Here is a 16,037-nt window from a genome sequence, read left to right as displayed (position 1 = left end):
GGGGTTTAAAGTGATTGGTTGTCAGAAGTGATTGACGGGCGCGAGCTGGGGGAGGCGCTGGAATCTCGTAGCGTAAAATGAAGGCTGGACGCTACCAAATGTTATGCTGGCCCATGCAGTGCTGATCATGTTTCTTTTTCCATTGTGCGGATTCAGCCTGAATATACACAGCCAGAAGAAACTGTAGCTGCTCCATATCAGCTGGTGCATGGTTTTAAAAGACTGCAGGATGCAGGCCCTGTCCATCTCTGGCCTGGTGATCTCCGGAGGCATGCTTTCCCTCTTGTAGTTAGGCCCTGATGATCACTGCCAAGCAAATTTTCCCCACAGGAGTCATCACCCAGACGGGTGGCTCCAATTGGAAGACGTGTTCCCAGAATACTGTGCTGAATCCCTCCTTTCTGCCTACTGCATTTTCCAAATCTCCTCTTCATTTTTAAATAAACTAGCTGCAAAGCCCGTTCCTAAGAACATGTTAGCAGGGCGGGACCGACCAAAACCGGGGCTTGCTTGTTAGCAGCCCGGGGGGCTTGCCCCTTCCACAACCATCCTTCATCCAGGGCCCTCTCTCCTGACCTGCTACTGGTTCCGTGTCTGAGAGCAAAGTGGCTAGCATTAAGGAATGGAGGGCAGGAGCTGTAGGTGCAGGGTCAATCAGGATGTGGCCAGCTTTGCTGGCCGCACCCTGATTGGCCCTATTCCAACTCGGACACCCTGGACACGTTCCACCCCCCAGGCTGTTTCACAAATATTAAGAGGAACAATGGATAAGGATAAATACATACATACATGCAAAAGAATCTCTTCATTTCTGTCTGTCAGAACAGAAAATTTCATTATATGGACTGTTCCCTGGGGGAAAACAAAAACTAGCCAGGGATGTGTGGAATCTGAAATGATAATCCAGACTCAGGATAGTATTTCCAGTGCTTGCTGATCACTTTGTACCTCTACAATAATACATTTCTTTCTCTCTCTGTGTGTATATGTGTAGAGCAGGGATTCCCAACCAGGGGTATGCGAACCCATAGGAGTCCGCAGGAGCTCCAGAGGTGGTCTGCGGCCTTTCTTCTCCTGCCATAATGGACTCGGCTACAAACTAGGGAGACAGCCACTTCCATTGCACCCCCTCCTCCCCTCCCAAGCATGAATGGTTTCTGTGTCTGGGAGGGAACAGAGCCAGTCTGCCTATTCCCGCCTTAAACCACCTCCTGTCTCTCCCCCCTTAGTCCTCCTTGATCCTGCCAGTTGGCAGGGAGGTATGGCCAGCTGACATCACTCCCAAGGGATCTTTCAGAGATGCCGTCATGATCAGAAGGTTGAAAAAGGCCGGTATAGAGCATGGGTAATTTTCATCTCTTATAAGGTGTCTGAATTTCAAGGAGCCGCTTTAATTTATCTCAGCAGTCTTGAATATTAAGAATTGCCTTGATGGATCCATTTTGTACATTTCCCTATTTTCTTAAGTGCTTTCATGCACGAGCCTTGTGCATTGGTACCAAAATGGTATTGGGAAATGCCTTTCTCTGCCTGAGACCCTTAAGAAGTACCTCTTTTGAATGAATTGGAAAAGTGATATATTATAAATATTTCAAATCGCTAAAAGAACATAATGGAGTTTGACGTAGCAATGGTATGACTTTGGGTAAGATCTAGCCAACACATCGGTACTCTGTTCTCTTTCTTATTGCACATGACTTTTGTTCATGTAAGTCCCATGATCCCCAGTACAGCAATCTTTGTTGATTGATGGGATTTCTCTTTCTTTTTTCACCAGCTGAAAAGCTAATTGAAACCAAACCTATACATTCATATGACTTGAATAGCAAACTGTTTGATTGTATTAAAATTCAACATGCTGTATGCCAGGGGAGTCAAGCTGCGGCCCTTCAGATGTCCATGGACTACAATTCCCATGAGCCCCTGCCAGCGTCCTACCTTCATGAACATCTGGAGGGCTGCAGTTTGACTACCCCTGCTGCATGCGTTATGATATCAGTTCTGGTGCTTCAAACTAGGTGCCATTCGTCTGTAATTATGATTGCATTATATTTGTGATGTCTGTTACATTTCTCTGAATTTTCTTCTTGGGCATTTGTGCTGTGTTACAAAGAATATATACATTCATCAAATGTATATACCTACCAGCAACACAGCTAAGTAAGCCCATGTTTTATATGCCACGTGCAGTGTTCTTTTGAATATAATACTCTAATTCAGCAGTTAACATAAATCATAGTGACAGCCAATTCTGGGAATCATTAGACATGACATCAAAAGAAATCCTTTAGACTTGAAGGTCTTCATACATTCTTCAACAAATGTTTCTACTTTCTTGTGGCAGTTAGTTAATGATAATTATGCAAATGAATCTTTGAATAGTTGACTAATTATCTTATGAAAGGAAGTTTTAAAATTCTACTTACAAAAAAACCCTCACCAGTCAGCATAATATATTATCACTTGCTTCAGCACCAAGTTAGTTAGTCTGTAATAACCAAAATTCTGAATGCAGAATTCCAGAGAAAAGCTAGAAGAGATAAGAATGCCTTCTTAAATGAACAGTGCAAACAAATAGAAGAAAACAATAGAATCGGGAGGACCAGAGATCTTTTCAAGAAAATTGGAGATATGAAGAGAACGTTTCATGCAAAGATGGGTATGATAAGGGACCAAAATAGTAGGGACCTCACAGAAGCAGAAGAGATTAAACAAAGGTGGCAAAATTATACAGAACAACTATACAAGAGCGAGCTTAACATCCCTGATGACCACAATGGGGTAGTTACTGACCTGGAGCCAGACATCCTGGAATGTGAAGTCAAATGGGCCTTAGGAAGTCTGAGCAACAATAAAGCTAGTGGTAGTGACAGCATTCCAGTTGAACTATTCAAAATCTTAAAGGATGATGCAGTAAAAGTGCTACACTCAATATGCCAGCAAATTTGGAAAACTCAACAATGGCCACAGGATTGGAAAAGGTCAGTTTACATTCCAATCCCAAAGAAGGGCAATGCCAAAGAATGTTCAAACTACCGCACCATTGCACTAATTTCTCATGCTAGCAAAGTTATGCTCAAAATCCTACAAGCTAGGCTCCAGCAATATGTGGACCGAGAACTTCCAGAAGTACAGGCAGGATTTCGAAGCGGCAGAGGAACTAGAGATCAAATTGCCAACATACGCTGGATCATGGAGAAAGCTAGGGAGTACCAGAAGAACGTCTACTTCTGCTTCATTGACTATGCTAAAGCCTTTGATTGTGTGGAGCACAACAAATTGTGGCAAGTTCTTAAAGAGATGGGAATACCAGAGCATCTTATTTGTCTCTTGAGAAATTTATATGCAGGTCAAGAAGCAACAGTGAGAACTGAACATGGAATCACTGACTGGTTCAAAATTGAGAAAGGAGTTCGGCAAGGCTGTATACTGTCGCCTTGCCTATTTAACTTGTATGCAGAGCACATCATGAGAAATGCGGGATTAGAGGAGTCACAAATTGGGATCAAGATTGCAGGGAGAAATATCAACAACCTCAGATATGCAGATGATACCACTCTAATGGCAGAAAGTGAAGAGGAACTAAAGAGCCTGTTGATGCGGGTGAAGGAGGAGAGTGCAAAAGTTGGCTTGAAACTCAACATCAAGAAAACAAAGATCATGGCATCCAGCCCTCTCAATTCCTGGCAAATAGAAGGGGAAGAAATGGAGATAGTGACAGATTTTATTTTCCTGGGCTCCAAGATCACTGCAGATGGGGACTGCAGCAAAGAAATTAAAAGACGCTTGCTCCTGGGGAGGAAAGCTATGGCAAATCTAGACAGCATCCTAAAAAGCAGAGACATCACCCTGCCAACAAAAGTGCGTTTAGTCAAGGCTATGGTCTTCCCAGTTGCAATGTATGGCTGCGAAAGTTGGACCATAAGGAAGGCCGAGCGTCAAAGAATTGAGGCTTTTGAACTCTGGTGCTGGAGAAGACTCTTGCGAGTCCCTTGGACTGCAAGGCGAACAAACCGGTCAGTCCTAGAGGAGATCAGCCCTGACTGCTCTTTAGAAGGCCAGATCCTGAAGATGAAACTCAAATATTTTGGCCACCTCATGAGAAGGAAGGACTCCCTGGAGAAGAGCCTAATGCTGGGAGTGATCGAGGGCAAAAGAAGAAGGGGACGACAGAGAATGAGGTGGCTGGATGGAGTCACTGAAGCAGTAGGTGCAAACTTAAATGGACTCCAGGGAATGGTAGAGGACAGGAAGGCCTGGAGGATCATTGTCCATGGGGTCGCGATGGGTCGGACACGACTTCGCACATAACAACAACAACAATAACCAAAGGCCAAACTATATGCAGGTGCATTGAATTTTCCTGAAGTCCTTTTTTCAGCGGATAGTAACCACAGAAGTCTTAACAGTTTCTCGGTGTACTCTTGTCACCCTCAAAACTGTCTGCCATCTGCTTTTCTCCCTGTATGGAAAAAAGTTCCAAGGCCATGTAGGGCGGTAGTAACTACCAACTTGGCAAGGATCAGGTGACAGATGGCTGTAATTGGGTCCCACCTGAACCTCTCCAGGTGGTGATTCAGACCTAGCTTCTGAGTCTTAAGTTGTTCCTGAGGTACAGCTTGTGTCGCCCTTGGACTGTCCTCCCTTTCTCCCATCCTGGTTCAATTTGTCTTCCAAGAGCTTTGTTAGTACCATAGAAAAGAGATAGACTGTGTAGGTTCACAGGCATGACAGGTGCTTGGAGTGGGAAGTGAATGTATTCTGCCCTGAAGACACATGAGCATGCGAAGCTGCCTTATGCTGAGTCAGATCACTAGTCTATCAAAACTAGTATTGTCTACTCTGTCTGGCAGGTGCTTTCCAGGTCGTTCACATCTCTTGCTACCTGGTTCTTTTAAATGGACATGTGTGAGATTGAGCCTGGGGCTTTCTGTATGCAAAACAGATGGGTTCTCACTATCTCCTGAAGCCAAATTCCTGGCACACGGCATAGCAGAATCTTCTGTAGCATCCCCTTTTTGCTCCTCCGTCCCTCTGTTGTTGCTTTTCTCTTATACTGGAAAGATTTTTTTTCTAAAAGCAATGACATGGTTCAGATATAAGTCCACACCAGAGCTGGGCTTGTGTGCCTGTCCTCCAACTGCACAAACTATAGCTTGTAGGTTTGAATGTAAAGCCACTATAATTTGCTGCAAAAGAGAAGGGCTTGGAACCCACAAGGAAAGGAGTGAGGAGGTGGCTATTGGGGCATGTGACAAGGACTGCTGATGTAACTTCAAAAGCAGCCTGACTAGTTATACATGGGAGTTCCTTGAATGAGCCCCTTCCCTACTCAAAAATCCAGACAATGTCTCAATTATTAGCTATGATAACATGCTCTTAATCCATGGAAGGATCTAATCAGCAGCCACTCCTGTTGTAAGCCTGTTGTTTTCCCAGGATACGACCATCCCATCTTGGTCCATCCTCTGGAACAGCCAGTGCCTAGTTCATTCCAGTTGCTCATCCTCAGCCGTGTCACTTTTGCATCTGTAATTTTCCTCATCAGACAGAATCAAATTGGCCAGTAAGATTCCAAAGTTTTGGCTCCAGGCCAGTCCTGGCTATGAAGGCCACTTGCTGCTCACCTTCCATTATATTCACAGTATAAATTTAGACCCCACCCACCAGAAACCCAGGACGTTGGACCATCCCACTACTTCCCCTGTGTAGTTTGAACAGATGGCCCTCAGAAGTCTGGAGCTGGCCCCAGTCTCCACCTGCCTCACTGTCCTCCCACTCAGAACCCTCTCACCATGTTCATTGCCTGTTTTCATTTGGCTCCCTTGATCGTATGCTTTTATTGCTTATGTGTTACATTGTCTAGGGCAGGGGTAGTCAAACTGCGGCCCTCCATATGTCCACAGACTACAATTCCCATGAGCTCCTGCCAGCGTTCGCTGGCAGGGTCTCATGGGAATTGTAGTCCATGGACATATGGAAGGCCACAGTTTGACTATCTCTGGTCTAGGGTTAAGGCAGTGGTCCCCAGCCTTTTTATCACCGGGGACCACTCAACGCCGGGGACCACTCAACAACGCCTTTTACTGAGGCCCTGAGGGGGGGGGTAGTTTACTCCTCTACTCTCAACCACTGCCCTAACGCTCTTTGATCGTTATGGTAATGTTTAAACATCCCTTCCAAATAAGATACAGACACGCCACAACAATGAACATAAGGAACATTTTATTTTCATGGAAATTTTAACTCATGACAATGACAAATCAATGGGAACCCTGAGCTTGTTTCTCTGCAACGAGATAGTCCCATCTGGGAGTGATGGGAGACAATGACACCCGAAGTGTGTTGTAAAGGGCCGGGGGGGATGAAGTAAAGGGCCGGGGGGGGGGGAGAAGGTGTCCTTCGGGGCCCACCTCCAATTAGTCGAAGGACCACATGTGGTCCACGGCCCACAGGTTGGGGATCGCTAGGTTAAGGTATGGCAGGTATGTCTGTGTGAATGAAAACCTGCAGCTCTCCGAGAGCCTCTTGCTGTTCTTGACCTGTATTTCAAAGTAAAGATCTGATTCTATCTTCAGCCTGCTTTATTCGTTGGGAACCTTCTGGACCTCAGCATATGTAGGCACTGGTCTCTAAAAGAATTTGTTTATTTATTTATTTAGATTTTTTATACTGCCCTTCCCTACAGCTCTGGGTGGTTTACAGAAAACATTTTGGAACATTTACATGGAACAGTATCAGTATCAATATAGCAATATAACAACAATAACATACCAACTAGAACAGTATTTCGACAACAGTAACTTTGACTTACCCTTGGTAGGTTCAGCCTCTCAGTCTGGGGCGTGGGGGTGGGGGACCCTGTAGATGTTATGGGTCAGTCGGCCTCAAGCAAATGCCTGGTAGAAGAGCTCCTTTTTGCAGGCCCTGCGGGATTGTGGAAGTTCCGGCAGGGCCCTGATCTCAAGAATTTTACCTTTGTACAATGTATGTGATCTTAAACCACAAGGGGAACATCCACAGGTTTGGGACCTTTTATGGGGCACATCAACAGCTCTAGAGGTGGCCTCCAAGGAGTCTTGGGCTTCACAGAAGCAATCAGTGGCCAACAACCTCTGAACATCTCTTGAAAACCCACTAGGGTTGCTATAAGGTGGCTGCAACTTGATGGTAAAAAAGGAAGAAAATTCAGAGATGAGTTCCATGGAAAGTCCATGCAGAAAGCCATGCTCTAGAATACTGGTTCCCAACCTTTTCATATACAAGAAATCTTTTGTAATGCCGTTTGTTTTTGCAGACCCCAATATGATAGCAGTTATACTGTTAGGTTCCATTGATTGAGAAAATACATGAGCATTCAATAATGCTCTTCGGTGAATTTGTATTTTATTAATCGCAACAGCATCTGCATACATTTGAAAAACAGTAATTCAATATATATGTGTGAGACATTATTTATTTATTCTACAAAAGGTATGTTTCCTTATTATACTGATTTAATGAGATGGTGGCGGCTATCGCTGTTTTGGAGCTTTCCGTCTGCCTAAATGGCAGACAGTACAGGGCCAATGGCTTGACACAGTGTAAGAAAGCTTTATTTGTTTGTACAGTTTAGAGTTACTGGTGTACCTGTCTAGAATGACCCCATTTGCTAACACAGTTAGCAGTTAATCTGTACACATGGGAATTCACTTGGATGCACAATGAGCTTTCAGTCTTTGACAGAACAATTGGTGGATTCTTATTTATTTTTATTTTAACCCTGCTTTACGATGGTACGTTGGCTCTCAGAGGAGCTCACAGATATCAGAGTCTAACAGAAAGTCCCATACAAAATGTTTCTTGTGGAGAGAATTCTCAATTGTGCTGGATTGAAGCATCATCAAGGGATGCATGGCTGCTCCACTACCAATGGCCTTAGCAGTGGCACTTCGGTTGGAAGAAGGGGGACCTCAGCTCCCAAATATGCTATCAGCTCTCTGGTCATTTGTGTTGAGCTACAGGGTTTTTTAGTTCTTCTCCCTCAAGGGGATTTGCCAATATCCTTTCATTAAGTATAAGCTGGATATCCATCAGATCTCTGCTAGAGAGTATATCCTAAACTATTTTCTATCAAAGTTTTATTTCTGAGTCTTGTTTCCTTTGTTTCATCATCTTCTGTGCAAACACACAGAGGGGCTGTGCATGAGTAGGCTTGCCATGGGGAAGTTTTTACAGCTGAGAGTCTCCAGGGGCGTTGTGCGTCAGAGCCAGAAGTTTCCAATTGGCTGGGGTGGTTTTGGCTTCCACAATCTAATGGCTCGGAAAGCTCTTTTTCAAACAATGCACCCATTGTGGAGTGAAGATGACCCAGACTAATGAGCATGACCTCTATCTGTTCTGTTTGGCTGAAGAACACAACACCTGGAAGGCCTACCAATGCTTCACCCTCAAAGCCCAAGGGACTAGGCCATCAAAGCTGAAGTCAGCCTTGTGGGGGAAAGCCCTTGAAGCCTCAGAGCTTTCATCCAAATTGGCTCTGGATAAATCATCTGTTGCCTTATCTCAGAATCAATGAGATCAACTCTGCCTCCTGGAACCATGTCACAGTGGGTCATGTTCCCCTCAAGCTCATCGTGCTTCATTGAAGTCACCAATTAAGAGGGAGAAAACCAAGCTCAAGATAAAGAGAGACACAAATTTGCATCTCAGCAGTGGGTTCCTTCCAGTTCACACTCCTGAGCCTCTTCCAGCTCGTCAAGAGAATCTTAGAACTGCATCCCCAGATCCAAGATCATCTCCGGTTTTGATCTTCGATGGAGAGGTAGAGCCTCTCCACTGGTCTACTGGTGCGTCAGGTCCTGTGGGATTCAGATCCAGAACAGTAGGCACACATGCCTTTCTCCTGCCCAGCTGCATGCTCCGTGTACTAAAGGTGGGGAGGGGGCGCTGCTGCATGGAAGCACATGGTTCCTGGTCAAGAATGAACTGACTCTGGCACACAGCGCCCCTGGAGGCTCTTAGCTGCAAAAACTTCTGTGGCGGCAGGCCTGCTCAGGCACAGAACCCATGTGTGCCTCCACAGAAGATACTACACACACAAGGAACGATAGTTAAAGGTCAGTGCAACTTTGTTTTTCAGCCCCTTCTGTTTAGCGACACTTTTCAGTTCCTTTGCATTTCTGTTTCGCTCACCTTTCACCAAAGAGAATATTCAGGACAAAACGGCAGCCATACAGATTTTCCTTTGCCAACAGTGAGGGCAGGTCGCCTCACTGCTCGTACGCTATAGGTCGGTTCCAGTCAGCCTTTTTGCTCAGCCTCACCCTCACAACTGGAGCCCACATCCAATATGGCTTTTGTACTTGCAGTCACAGAATCACAGAATCATAGAGTTGGAAGGGGCCATACAGGCCATCTAGTCCAACCCCCTGCTCAACGCAGGATCAGCCCAAAGCATCCTAAAGCAATCCCCAGCATGGCCTTTTTGGGTAGTTAGAGAGACCCTCCCCTTCCTTTCCCACCAGTGGAAAAATGTACCCATCCATTCCCATACCCTTTTTGCACTGGGAGAGGGGGTAAAGGAGAATTGCCAGCAATTTACCTGGTCCTTATAACTGTGAAAATGATGTGGAATTCAATCAATTGTGCTGCAGAGCCGATACATAAACAGAGTGGGGAAAGGGCTAGTTTGAGAATGGTATACAATTTGTTTGCATTCTAGTTGCAGATACAGAGAGGGGAAAGTACAGTTTTTAACATTCTTTTAAAGCTTAATAGCAAAAAAAAAGTGGATAGACGTGGATGTTGCTGCAGGATAAAACAAATACTTTGAGAGTGTGCTAAAATGTTGCCAAAGGAAGTGTATTTATTTATTTTTTAAATTTACACTGTGCCTCTCCAGGAAGCCTGTCACTACATGAGCAGTTTATAGCGATTTTATCGGCAGAAAGCTCAGTGATATGAAATTTTGTTTTCTAGAAAGGCATCCAAAGAAGGCCAGGACTATCAAAGTGAACTTCGAAAACTGGAATCCGATATTGGAAAATCAGAATCTCGGTACAGGTTTCCATTGGTTATAATTAGGAGACAAATGCAGCGATACTGTTAAAAATGTTTAACATTGCATCCTTCTTTTTTAAACAGCTGTTCTGCTTACCCTCTCGGTCATTGTTTCCCCTTGTTATCTGTTCTTGTGTTTGGATTGTCTGTTTGTTTGTTTTTTAATTCCCACATCATCTCCTGCTCTAATTGTGTCATCTTCCTTTTCTTCCCATTTCTATCTCTTACAGACAGCAAGCCTGCCAGCAGGGTCTGTCTTTTCTGACTTTGGTAAAATGCTGCAGGGGTGGACCCCATGGCTTTCAAGGTTTCCTGCCCTGCCCACTCCACACACACAGCAAAGCTCCACCTGGCCCCTCACCCTGTATCTGGGGTGCCACCGAACCCGGGGAGCAAGACTTGAAGGAACACAGCAGATTATAGAGCAGGGGTAGTCGAAATGCAGCCCTCCAGCTGTCCATGGACTACAATTCCCATGAGCCTCTGCCAGCATTCGCTGGCAGGGGCTCATGGGAATTGTAGTCCATGGACATTGGGAGGGCCGCGGTTTGACTACCCCTGTTATAGAGTGAAGGGGGAAGCAGGAAATGTCCATTCCTCAAGCGCAACTGTGTTCAGACCACACAAGATTCAACCTTTATTATTATTTTTTTTTCAAGTATCGTATAAAAGATCACAATAATGACCATAATACCCAAATTTTGTTCCTGTTACCCTTTCGTATCCTTCATCTGGATCATGCTTCAGTAGATACTGAAACTACATTGTTTAAATACAGACACACTCTTTGCATAATGTTCTTATTTACTGGAAGGCCCGCATGAAACAAAGATGTTATGTATGTTTCTGGTTGTTTCACTTGTGACATTTGGTTTTGTTTCTTCTCCCCCACCCCCTTTTTAGATTTACTAATACTCTGAGAGAGCAAGAGCAGTCCTTGCTCGCCTGCCAAAAAGTATGCAAACGTTTACAGGAAGAGGTGGCCGAGAAAGAAAGGGAGGAAGAAGGCCTGAGAAGAAGAACCAGCCGCTTGGAGAGTGAACTGGAAACAATTAAGAATCATCTCAGGCAGCGAGAGGAAGAAGTGGTAACGCTTAAGCAAGAAAGGTAATCAGAAATGACTTGTCATGCGTAGCATTACAGGACAGGATGTTCTGCCCAGGATTTTCTTTCTGAGAATGTCATCGAACTGAAAGTCCCCTGCAAGTTGACTTTTTTGTCCCCTGCAAGTTGACGTTTTGTGGTTCTTCACATTAGGAAGCACAGCATATGATTACGTGGTGAAAGGAGCGATATTTTAACATAATAAGGGAGAAACAATATTCAACAATACAGCAGAAATGAGAGTGGTTGGATTTAGAGAAAGTTAAGTTCCACGCAAATTTAATTGCACCTGGCCCAAATCTCAGTGGTTGGAATCAGTAGCAATAAGCCTTTAATAAGACTTTAATCGCAAGAAACTGCGATCTGTAGCAGTGCCAGGGAAGTGGGGCAGACAGAAATGCTATCCCTCTTGAATGGAGATCTAGGGAGAGACATCATTCCCAGCCAATGTTGCTGGAAGATAGCAGAGGTAAGGAGCATTGTGTTAAGCTCATTGTTCGCTGAATAGTCAGCAGAGCCTGCATTGGGAGCTGCAGTATGCACTGTGGGGCTGTTGTAGCTGTGGCATCACAGTGGGTTCTGTACCACCTCCTTTGCAACGGCCACCCGCAAGAATGAGCAGCTTCATCTCCTTGGGCATTGCCTTTCTCCACTTCATTGGCTTCCCACCACAGCCCTATCAGGCGGGTCAATACTGCTGTTCCCATATTGCTGACCGGCATGCTGAGAACATGAGAACATGAGAAAGTTCACCACCTGCTGTAGTGGTTAGGAGTGCAGACTTCTAACCTGGTGAGCCGGATTCAATTCTGCGCTCCCCCACATGCATCCAGCTGGGTGACCTTGGCTCGCCACAGCACTGATAAAACTGTTCTGACCGAGCAGTGATATCAGGGCTCTCTCAGCCTCACCCACCCCACAGGGTGTCTGTTGTGGGGAGAGGAAAGGGAAGGCGATTGTATGCTGCTTTGAGCCTCCTTCGGGTAGAGAAAAGCGGCATATAAGAACTAACTCTTCTTCTTCTTCTTCTTCTTCTTCTTCTTCTTCTTCTTCTTCTTCTCCTTCTTCTAATATGAGAGTTGAACTAGGGGCTTTTGCAACTTGAACAGTGAGCCAGTATCATTCTGTTCTGTTCTGTCTTGTCCTATATGCTGATCTCTTATGACAATTGCGTTCATCTCCTATTTTGTTTCCAAAAGCCAACCATTGATACAGTTTTTCTCCTGCCTGTTTTAAACATGCTGTCCTGTGAGGGGAACTTTCTGGTAAGTGGTAAAATAGCATTTGAAATGAGATTTACAAACAAAAGGGCAAAGTTAGAGTCCCGTGGCAACTTGAAGACCAACAAAGTTTAATTCTGGGCATGAGCTTTCGTGTACAGGCACACGTCACCCTTATCGTTACCTGATCATAATATATGCACACAAAAGCTCATACCCAGAATTAAACTGTGTTGCTCTTCAGGGTGCCACTGGACTCAGACTTTGATCTGCTGCTGCAGACCAACACGGTTACCCACCTGAACCTATTTACAGACCAAGGCTGCAGGTGCCTCCATTTTGGTCTTATGAAGTTCTGATGGTGCATGCGAATAATAAGCAATAGAATTCTTTGGGTAAGCTCTCAAGAGCTGCCATGTTAGAACGTGCTTGTTTTTTCCCAGCTGTCTGGGTTAAAGTTAATGTCTCCATACAGTTGTGTTGTGTTGATGTAGTATGTAGAAGGGTTGTCCCTAACATTGCTCTGGCAGGAAAGGGAGCTCCCATGTGTGTACTGAAGCTTCCACATCCACAAGCAGCGTCTGCACAGAGACGACTGAGCCTTAATTTTTCTCACACTGAGGCCATTAGGAGTTTTCTTGAATGAGGGAATATGGTGTGCTACATGCAGAAAGCAATTAACATTCTTCAGATAGTCATCTGCAAGGCTGATTTCAACAGAACCCTTTTGCCTTCACGGAGGAATACTTACGAGGAAGCCTCCCAGTAGATTATGCATTCCAAGGCAGTGTGTCTTCTTCTGGGAAACTGTTAACATTGGCACCAGATCTTAGCATTTAATTAACGGCAGTGCTCTGAGCACTTTCCCCAAGTGACAACTGTGGTCCTTTCTTCTTGTGTCTCATAGATTGCTTTCTGCTGGATTCATGCTACGTGGAATGGGGGGGGGGGGGCGGGGGGAGAACCCCGGACACTTTCAGATCCATTCTAAACACGTCAAGACTTTTGAGGAAAAAGTTGTCTGAATTTGAGCCCTTAGAAATGAAGACATTCAAGCTGAAGTTGTGAATGACATTTTGCCAGCTCCTACTCTGAAGCTCTTCTTTCAGTGATACTTAATTGTAAGAAGTTCAGCAGGTGCAGATCCTTTCCTTACTGAGGAAGCTGCATGTGACATGCTAAGTTCCTTCTACATAGAGCCCCGTTCAGGTCAGGCGCTGGAAACTGTGGCTTGGCTCATCTGCCACAGAGCACATCTAATTTAGAATCACAAGTTTGTTCTTGTGATATTTATGATTAATCTGCAGGGTGTTCAGTTCTAAGGAAGGTTTTTAGTTAAGGTTGATTTACCAATAAGCTTCCCAGTTGAAATAAGTAATCATTTAATTAAAGGAGGCATCATTGTTGGGACCAATTTGCACCAAAATACAGGCCAAAATTCACTCTTTCCTCTTTGCACATAAGGAGATTTTGTATTATCTTTGATAAGAAGCCTTTAGTGGGACAAAATAGGAATGGGTTCCCTGAGTACAGTAGTTCCAGATGACCTCTCTATTGTAGTCACAGAGGCAAAGATCTCCATTCAGGAGGGATAGCCTTCTTCATATGACGTGACCCAGAGAAACAGCACATGAAGAGAAGGTGTGTCCCCAGTTGGGCTGGCCCTCTCCCTCACCTACCCATGACCACCAGAACATGAATGGAAACTGTACCCGTGTCCCTGTGATGAGGACAGGGTTAGGCACAAAGGCACATCAGGAGAAGAGGGGAGGGACTGGTGTGATCAGTCAAGAGTCAAGAGCTAATGCACTCCTTCCCTCTCTCCCTCTGCTTTCGCATTTGAAGAAATGTAGCCGCTGTGGAGTGGCTGGAGCAGCCTTTCTCAACATCTTCACTGTTGAGAAACCCCTGAAACATTCTTCAGGGTTCCAGAAACCCCAGAAGTGACACAATCATGCAGAATAGGCTTGGGAGGCATAGCTGTGTACACACCCACCTGCGGCCCCTCCCTTTCCTACCGCCTCCAGGCCCGTCATTGGCCATTTTGGGAGATGGTGAGTCGATTGATATGACCATATATATCACCCGATAAATGTTTAACATATACAAAAATATGTACAAAATTAATTAACTCCTACCTATTCAGGAAACCCTTCCAGGGCTGTCCAGAAACCCTGGCTGAGAAAGGCTGGGTTAGAGACTCACTCTTTCCTGAAGGTTACTGTCCAGTAACTTTGGGCCAGACATTCTCTTCCAGGATTGTTGTGAGATATTAAATGGGGAAGAGAGACTTATGTATGCCGCCTCAAGCTCCTTGGAGGAAGGACGGGATAAAGAGACAGGTAGATGGAATCATCACATGCCTTGTTCTCTCTAGGGTCCTGTGCATTACGGGATTAACTTCCCTTCTTGTATCTCTATGCCCTGAGAAGCCGGCCTGCATTTTTCCAGTGTTGTTTCCAGCCACCTTTAAAAAGGGCTTAGACAGATTCATTCAGGTCAGGCCTATGAGCTGCTATTATTATTGGTGGCTCTTGGAAGACCAGGGCCAAGGGGAAACATCAGGGAAGGTCTCAGTCTCTGTGCCTTGTTGTTGGACCTCCAGAGGAACTGGTTGGCCACTGTGTGAGACAGGATGCTAGACTAGACGGACCACTGGTCTGATCCAGCAGGGCGGTTCTTATGTTTTTAATGGCATTTTCATTAGACCTTGCCTTTCCAAATCTCACCTGTTTCCTTTACATCAGAGGAAACCTCCCCCAGAGTAACACACCCAGAAAACTGCAAGTCACAGAGTGCTCCCAATTCTAAACAATAAACATTTCCTTGTTCCTGACATGACAGATTGCCTCTGAGAGGTATTAGTACAAGAGATAAATTGTATCCAAATTACTACTTACTTTGAACTAATTGAGGTTGGGCATGCTGGCACCTGGCCTACGTGCCTTGTGAACACAGTGAAGCAGGAACGCTGAAGATGTTGAAATCAGGGCTCAGTCGCATGGCCAGATCTGGGTGTGGTAGCTTGGTGTAGTGGATAATAAAGTTCTGCCCTGTGGGTTGTGCTTTGTAGGCACAGCCACACCATTGACCTTCTGTGCAGAGTGTCCCACTTTATCTGATGGGTGTATGCTAGTGGTTGGAATTCCCTGTCCTTGCTTGAAATGCACCCTGCCAGAATGGCCACGCAGTAATACTGTGGTCTGCATAGCAGGATGAAAAGCATCAGTCCATCCTACAGTGGCCTACAGGTTGTTCATCTGAGTCCGTGCTGTAGTTCCACAATCGATTGATCAGGTGCCCAGACAGGATTGAACTTGGCAAACCCTTGATGTTGATAATATTTAGCAGTTGCATCAGGCTTCAAGACACTTCAGATTGTATCAGTAATGCCTAAAACAGCCCGAAACATAGCACAGTATTGTTATTTTTCATACATAGTAAATAGGGGAGGGGGTGAGCAGAAACAGTAGAGTGCTATATGGCTGTCTTGTGACTGCGCAGCTGAAGTGAGATTGGAACCAGAACTGCAGTCTCTCCATATACCAGAATCGTCACAGGACTACAGCTCTATGTGCTAAACTATCTTCTGAGATGTCCAGAGAGGCTTGGGCCATATCCAGCTTTTTGAGGTCTGCAGTCATAATACAAGTTAAGATGACAACCCGTTTA

The 16,037-nt window shown here is 45.1% G+C and overlaps 1 protein-coding gene across 8 annotated transcripts in view; it reads left to right on the top strand.

The window, feature by feature from the left end:
- Window positions 1–16,037, top strand: part of LEKR1 (leucine, glutamate and lysine rich 1) — a 102,044-nt gene that overhangs the window by 43,166 nt on the left and 42,841 nt on the right. For 7 of the 8 annotated variants that reach the window (XM_077348608.1, XM_077348610.1, XM_077348604.1 and 4 more), the window contains 2 exons: window positions 9,961–10,038; window positions 10,945–11,148. In XM_077348608.1, coding sequence (XP_077204723.1) covers window positions 9,961–10,038; window positions 10,945–11,148 — 282 coding nt within the window. The remainder of the gene's footprint in view (window positions 1–9,960; window positions 10,039–10,944; window positions 11,149–16,037) is intronic. The other variant, XM_077348607.1, reaches the window with a different exon arrangement.

The sequence above is a fragment of the Paroedura picta genome, chromosome 8 (genome assembly GCF_049243985.1).
Source record: "Paroedura picta isolate Pp20150507F chromosome 8, Ppicta_v3.0, whole genome shotgun sequence".
Lineage (NCBI taxonomy): Eukaryota > Metazoa > Chordata > Lepidosauria > Squamata > Gekkonidae > Paroedura > Paroedura picta.
This window is presented reverse-complemented; position numbering and strand designations above follow the sequence as displayed.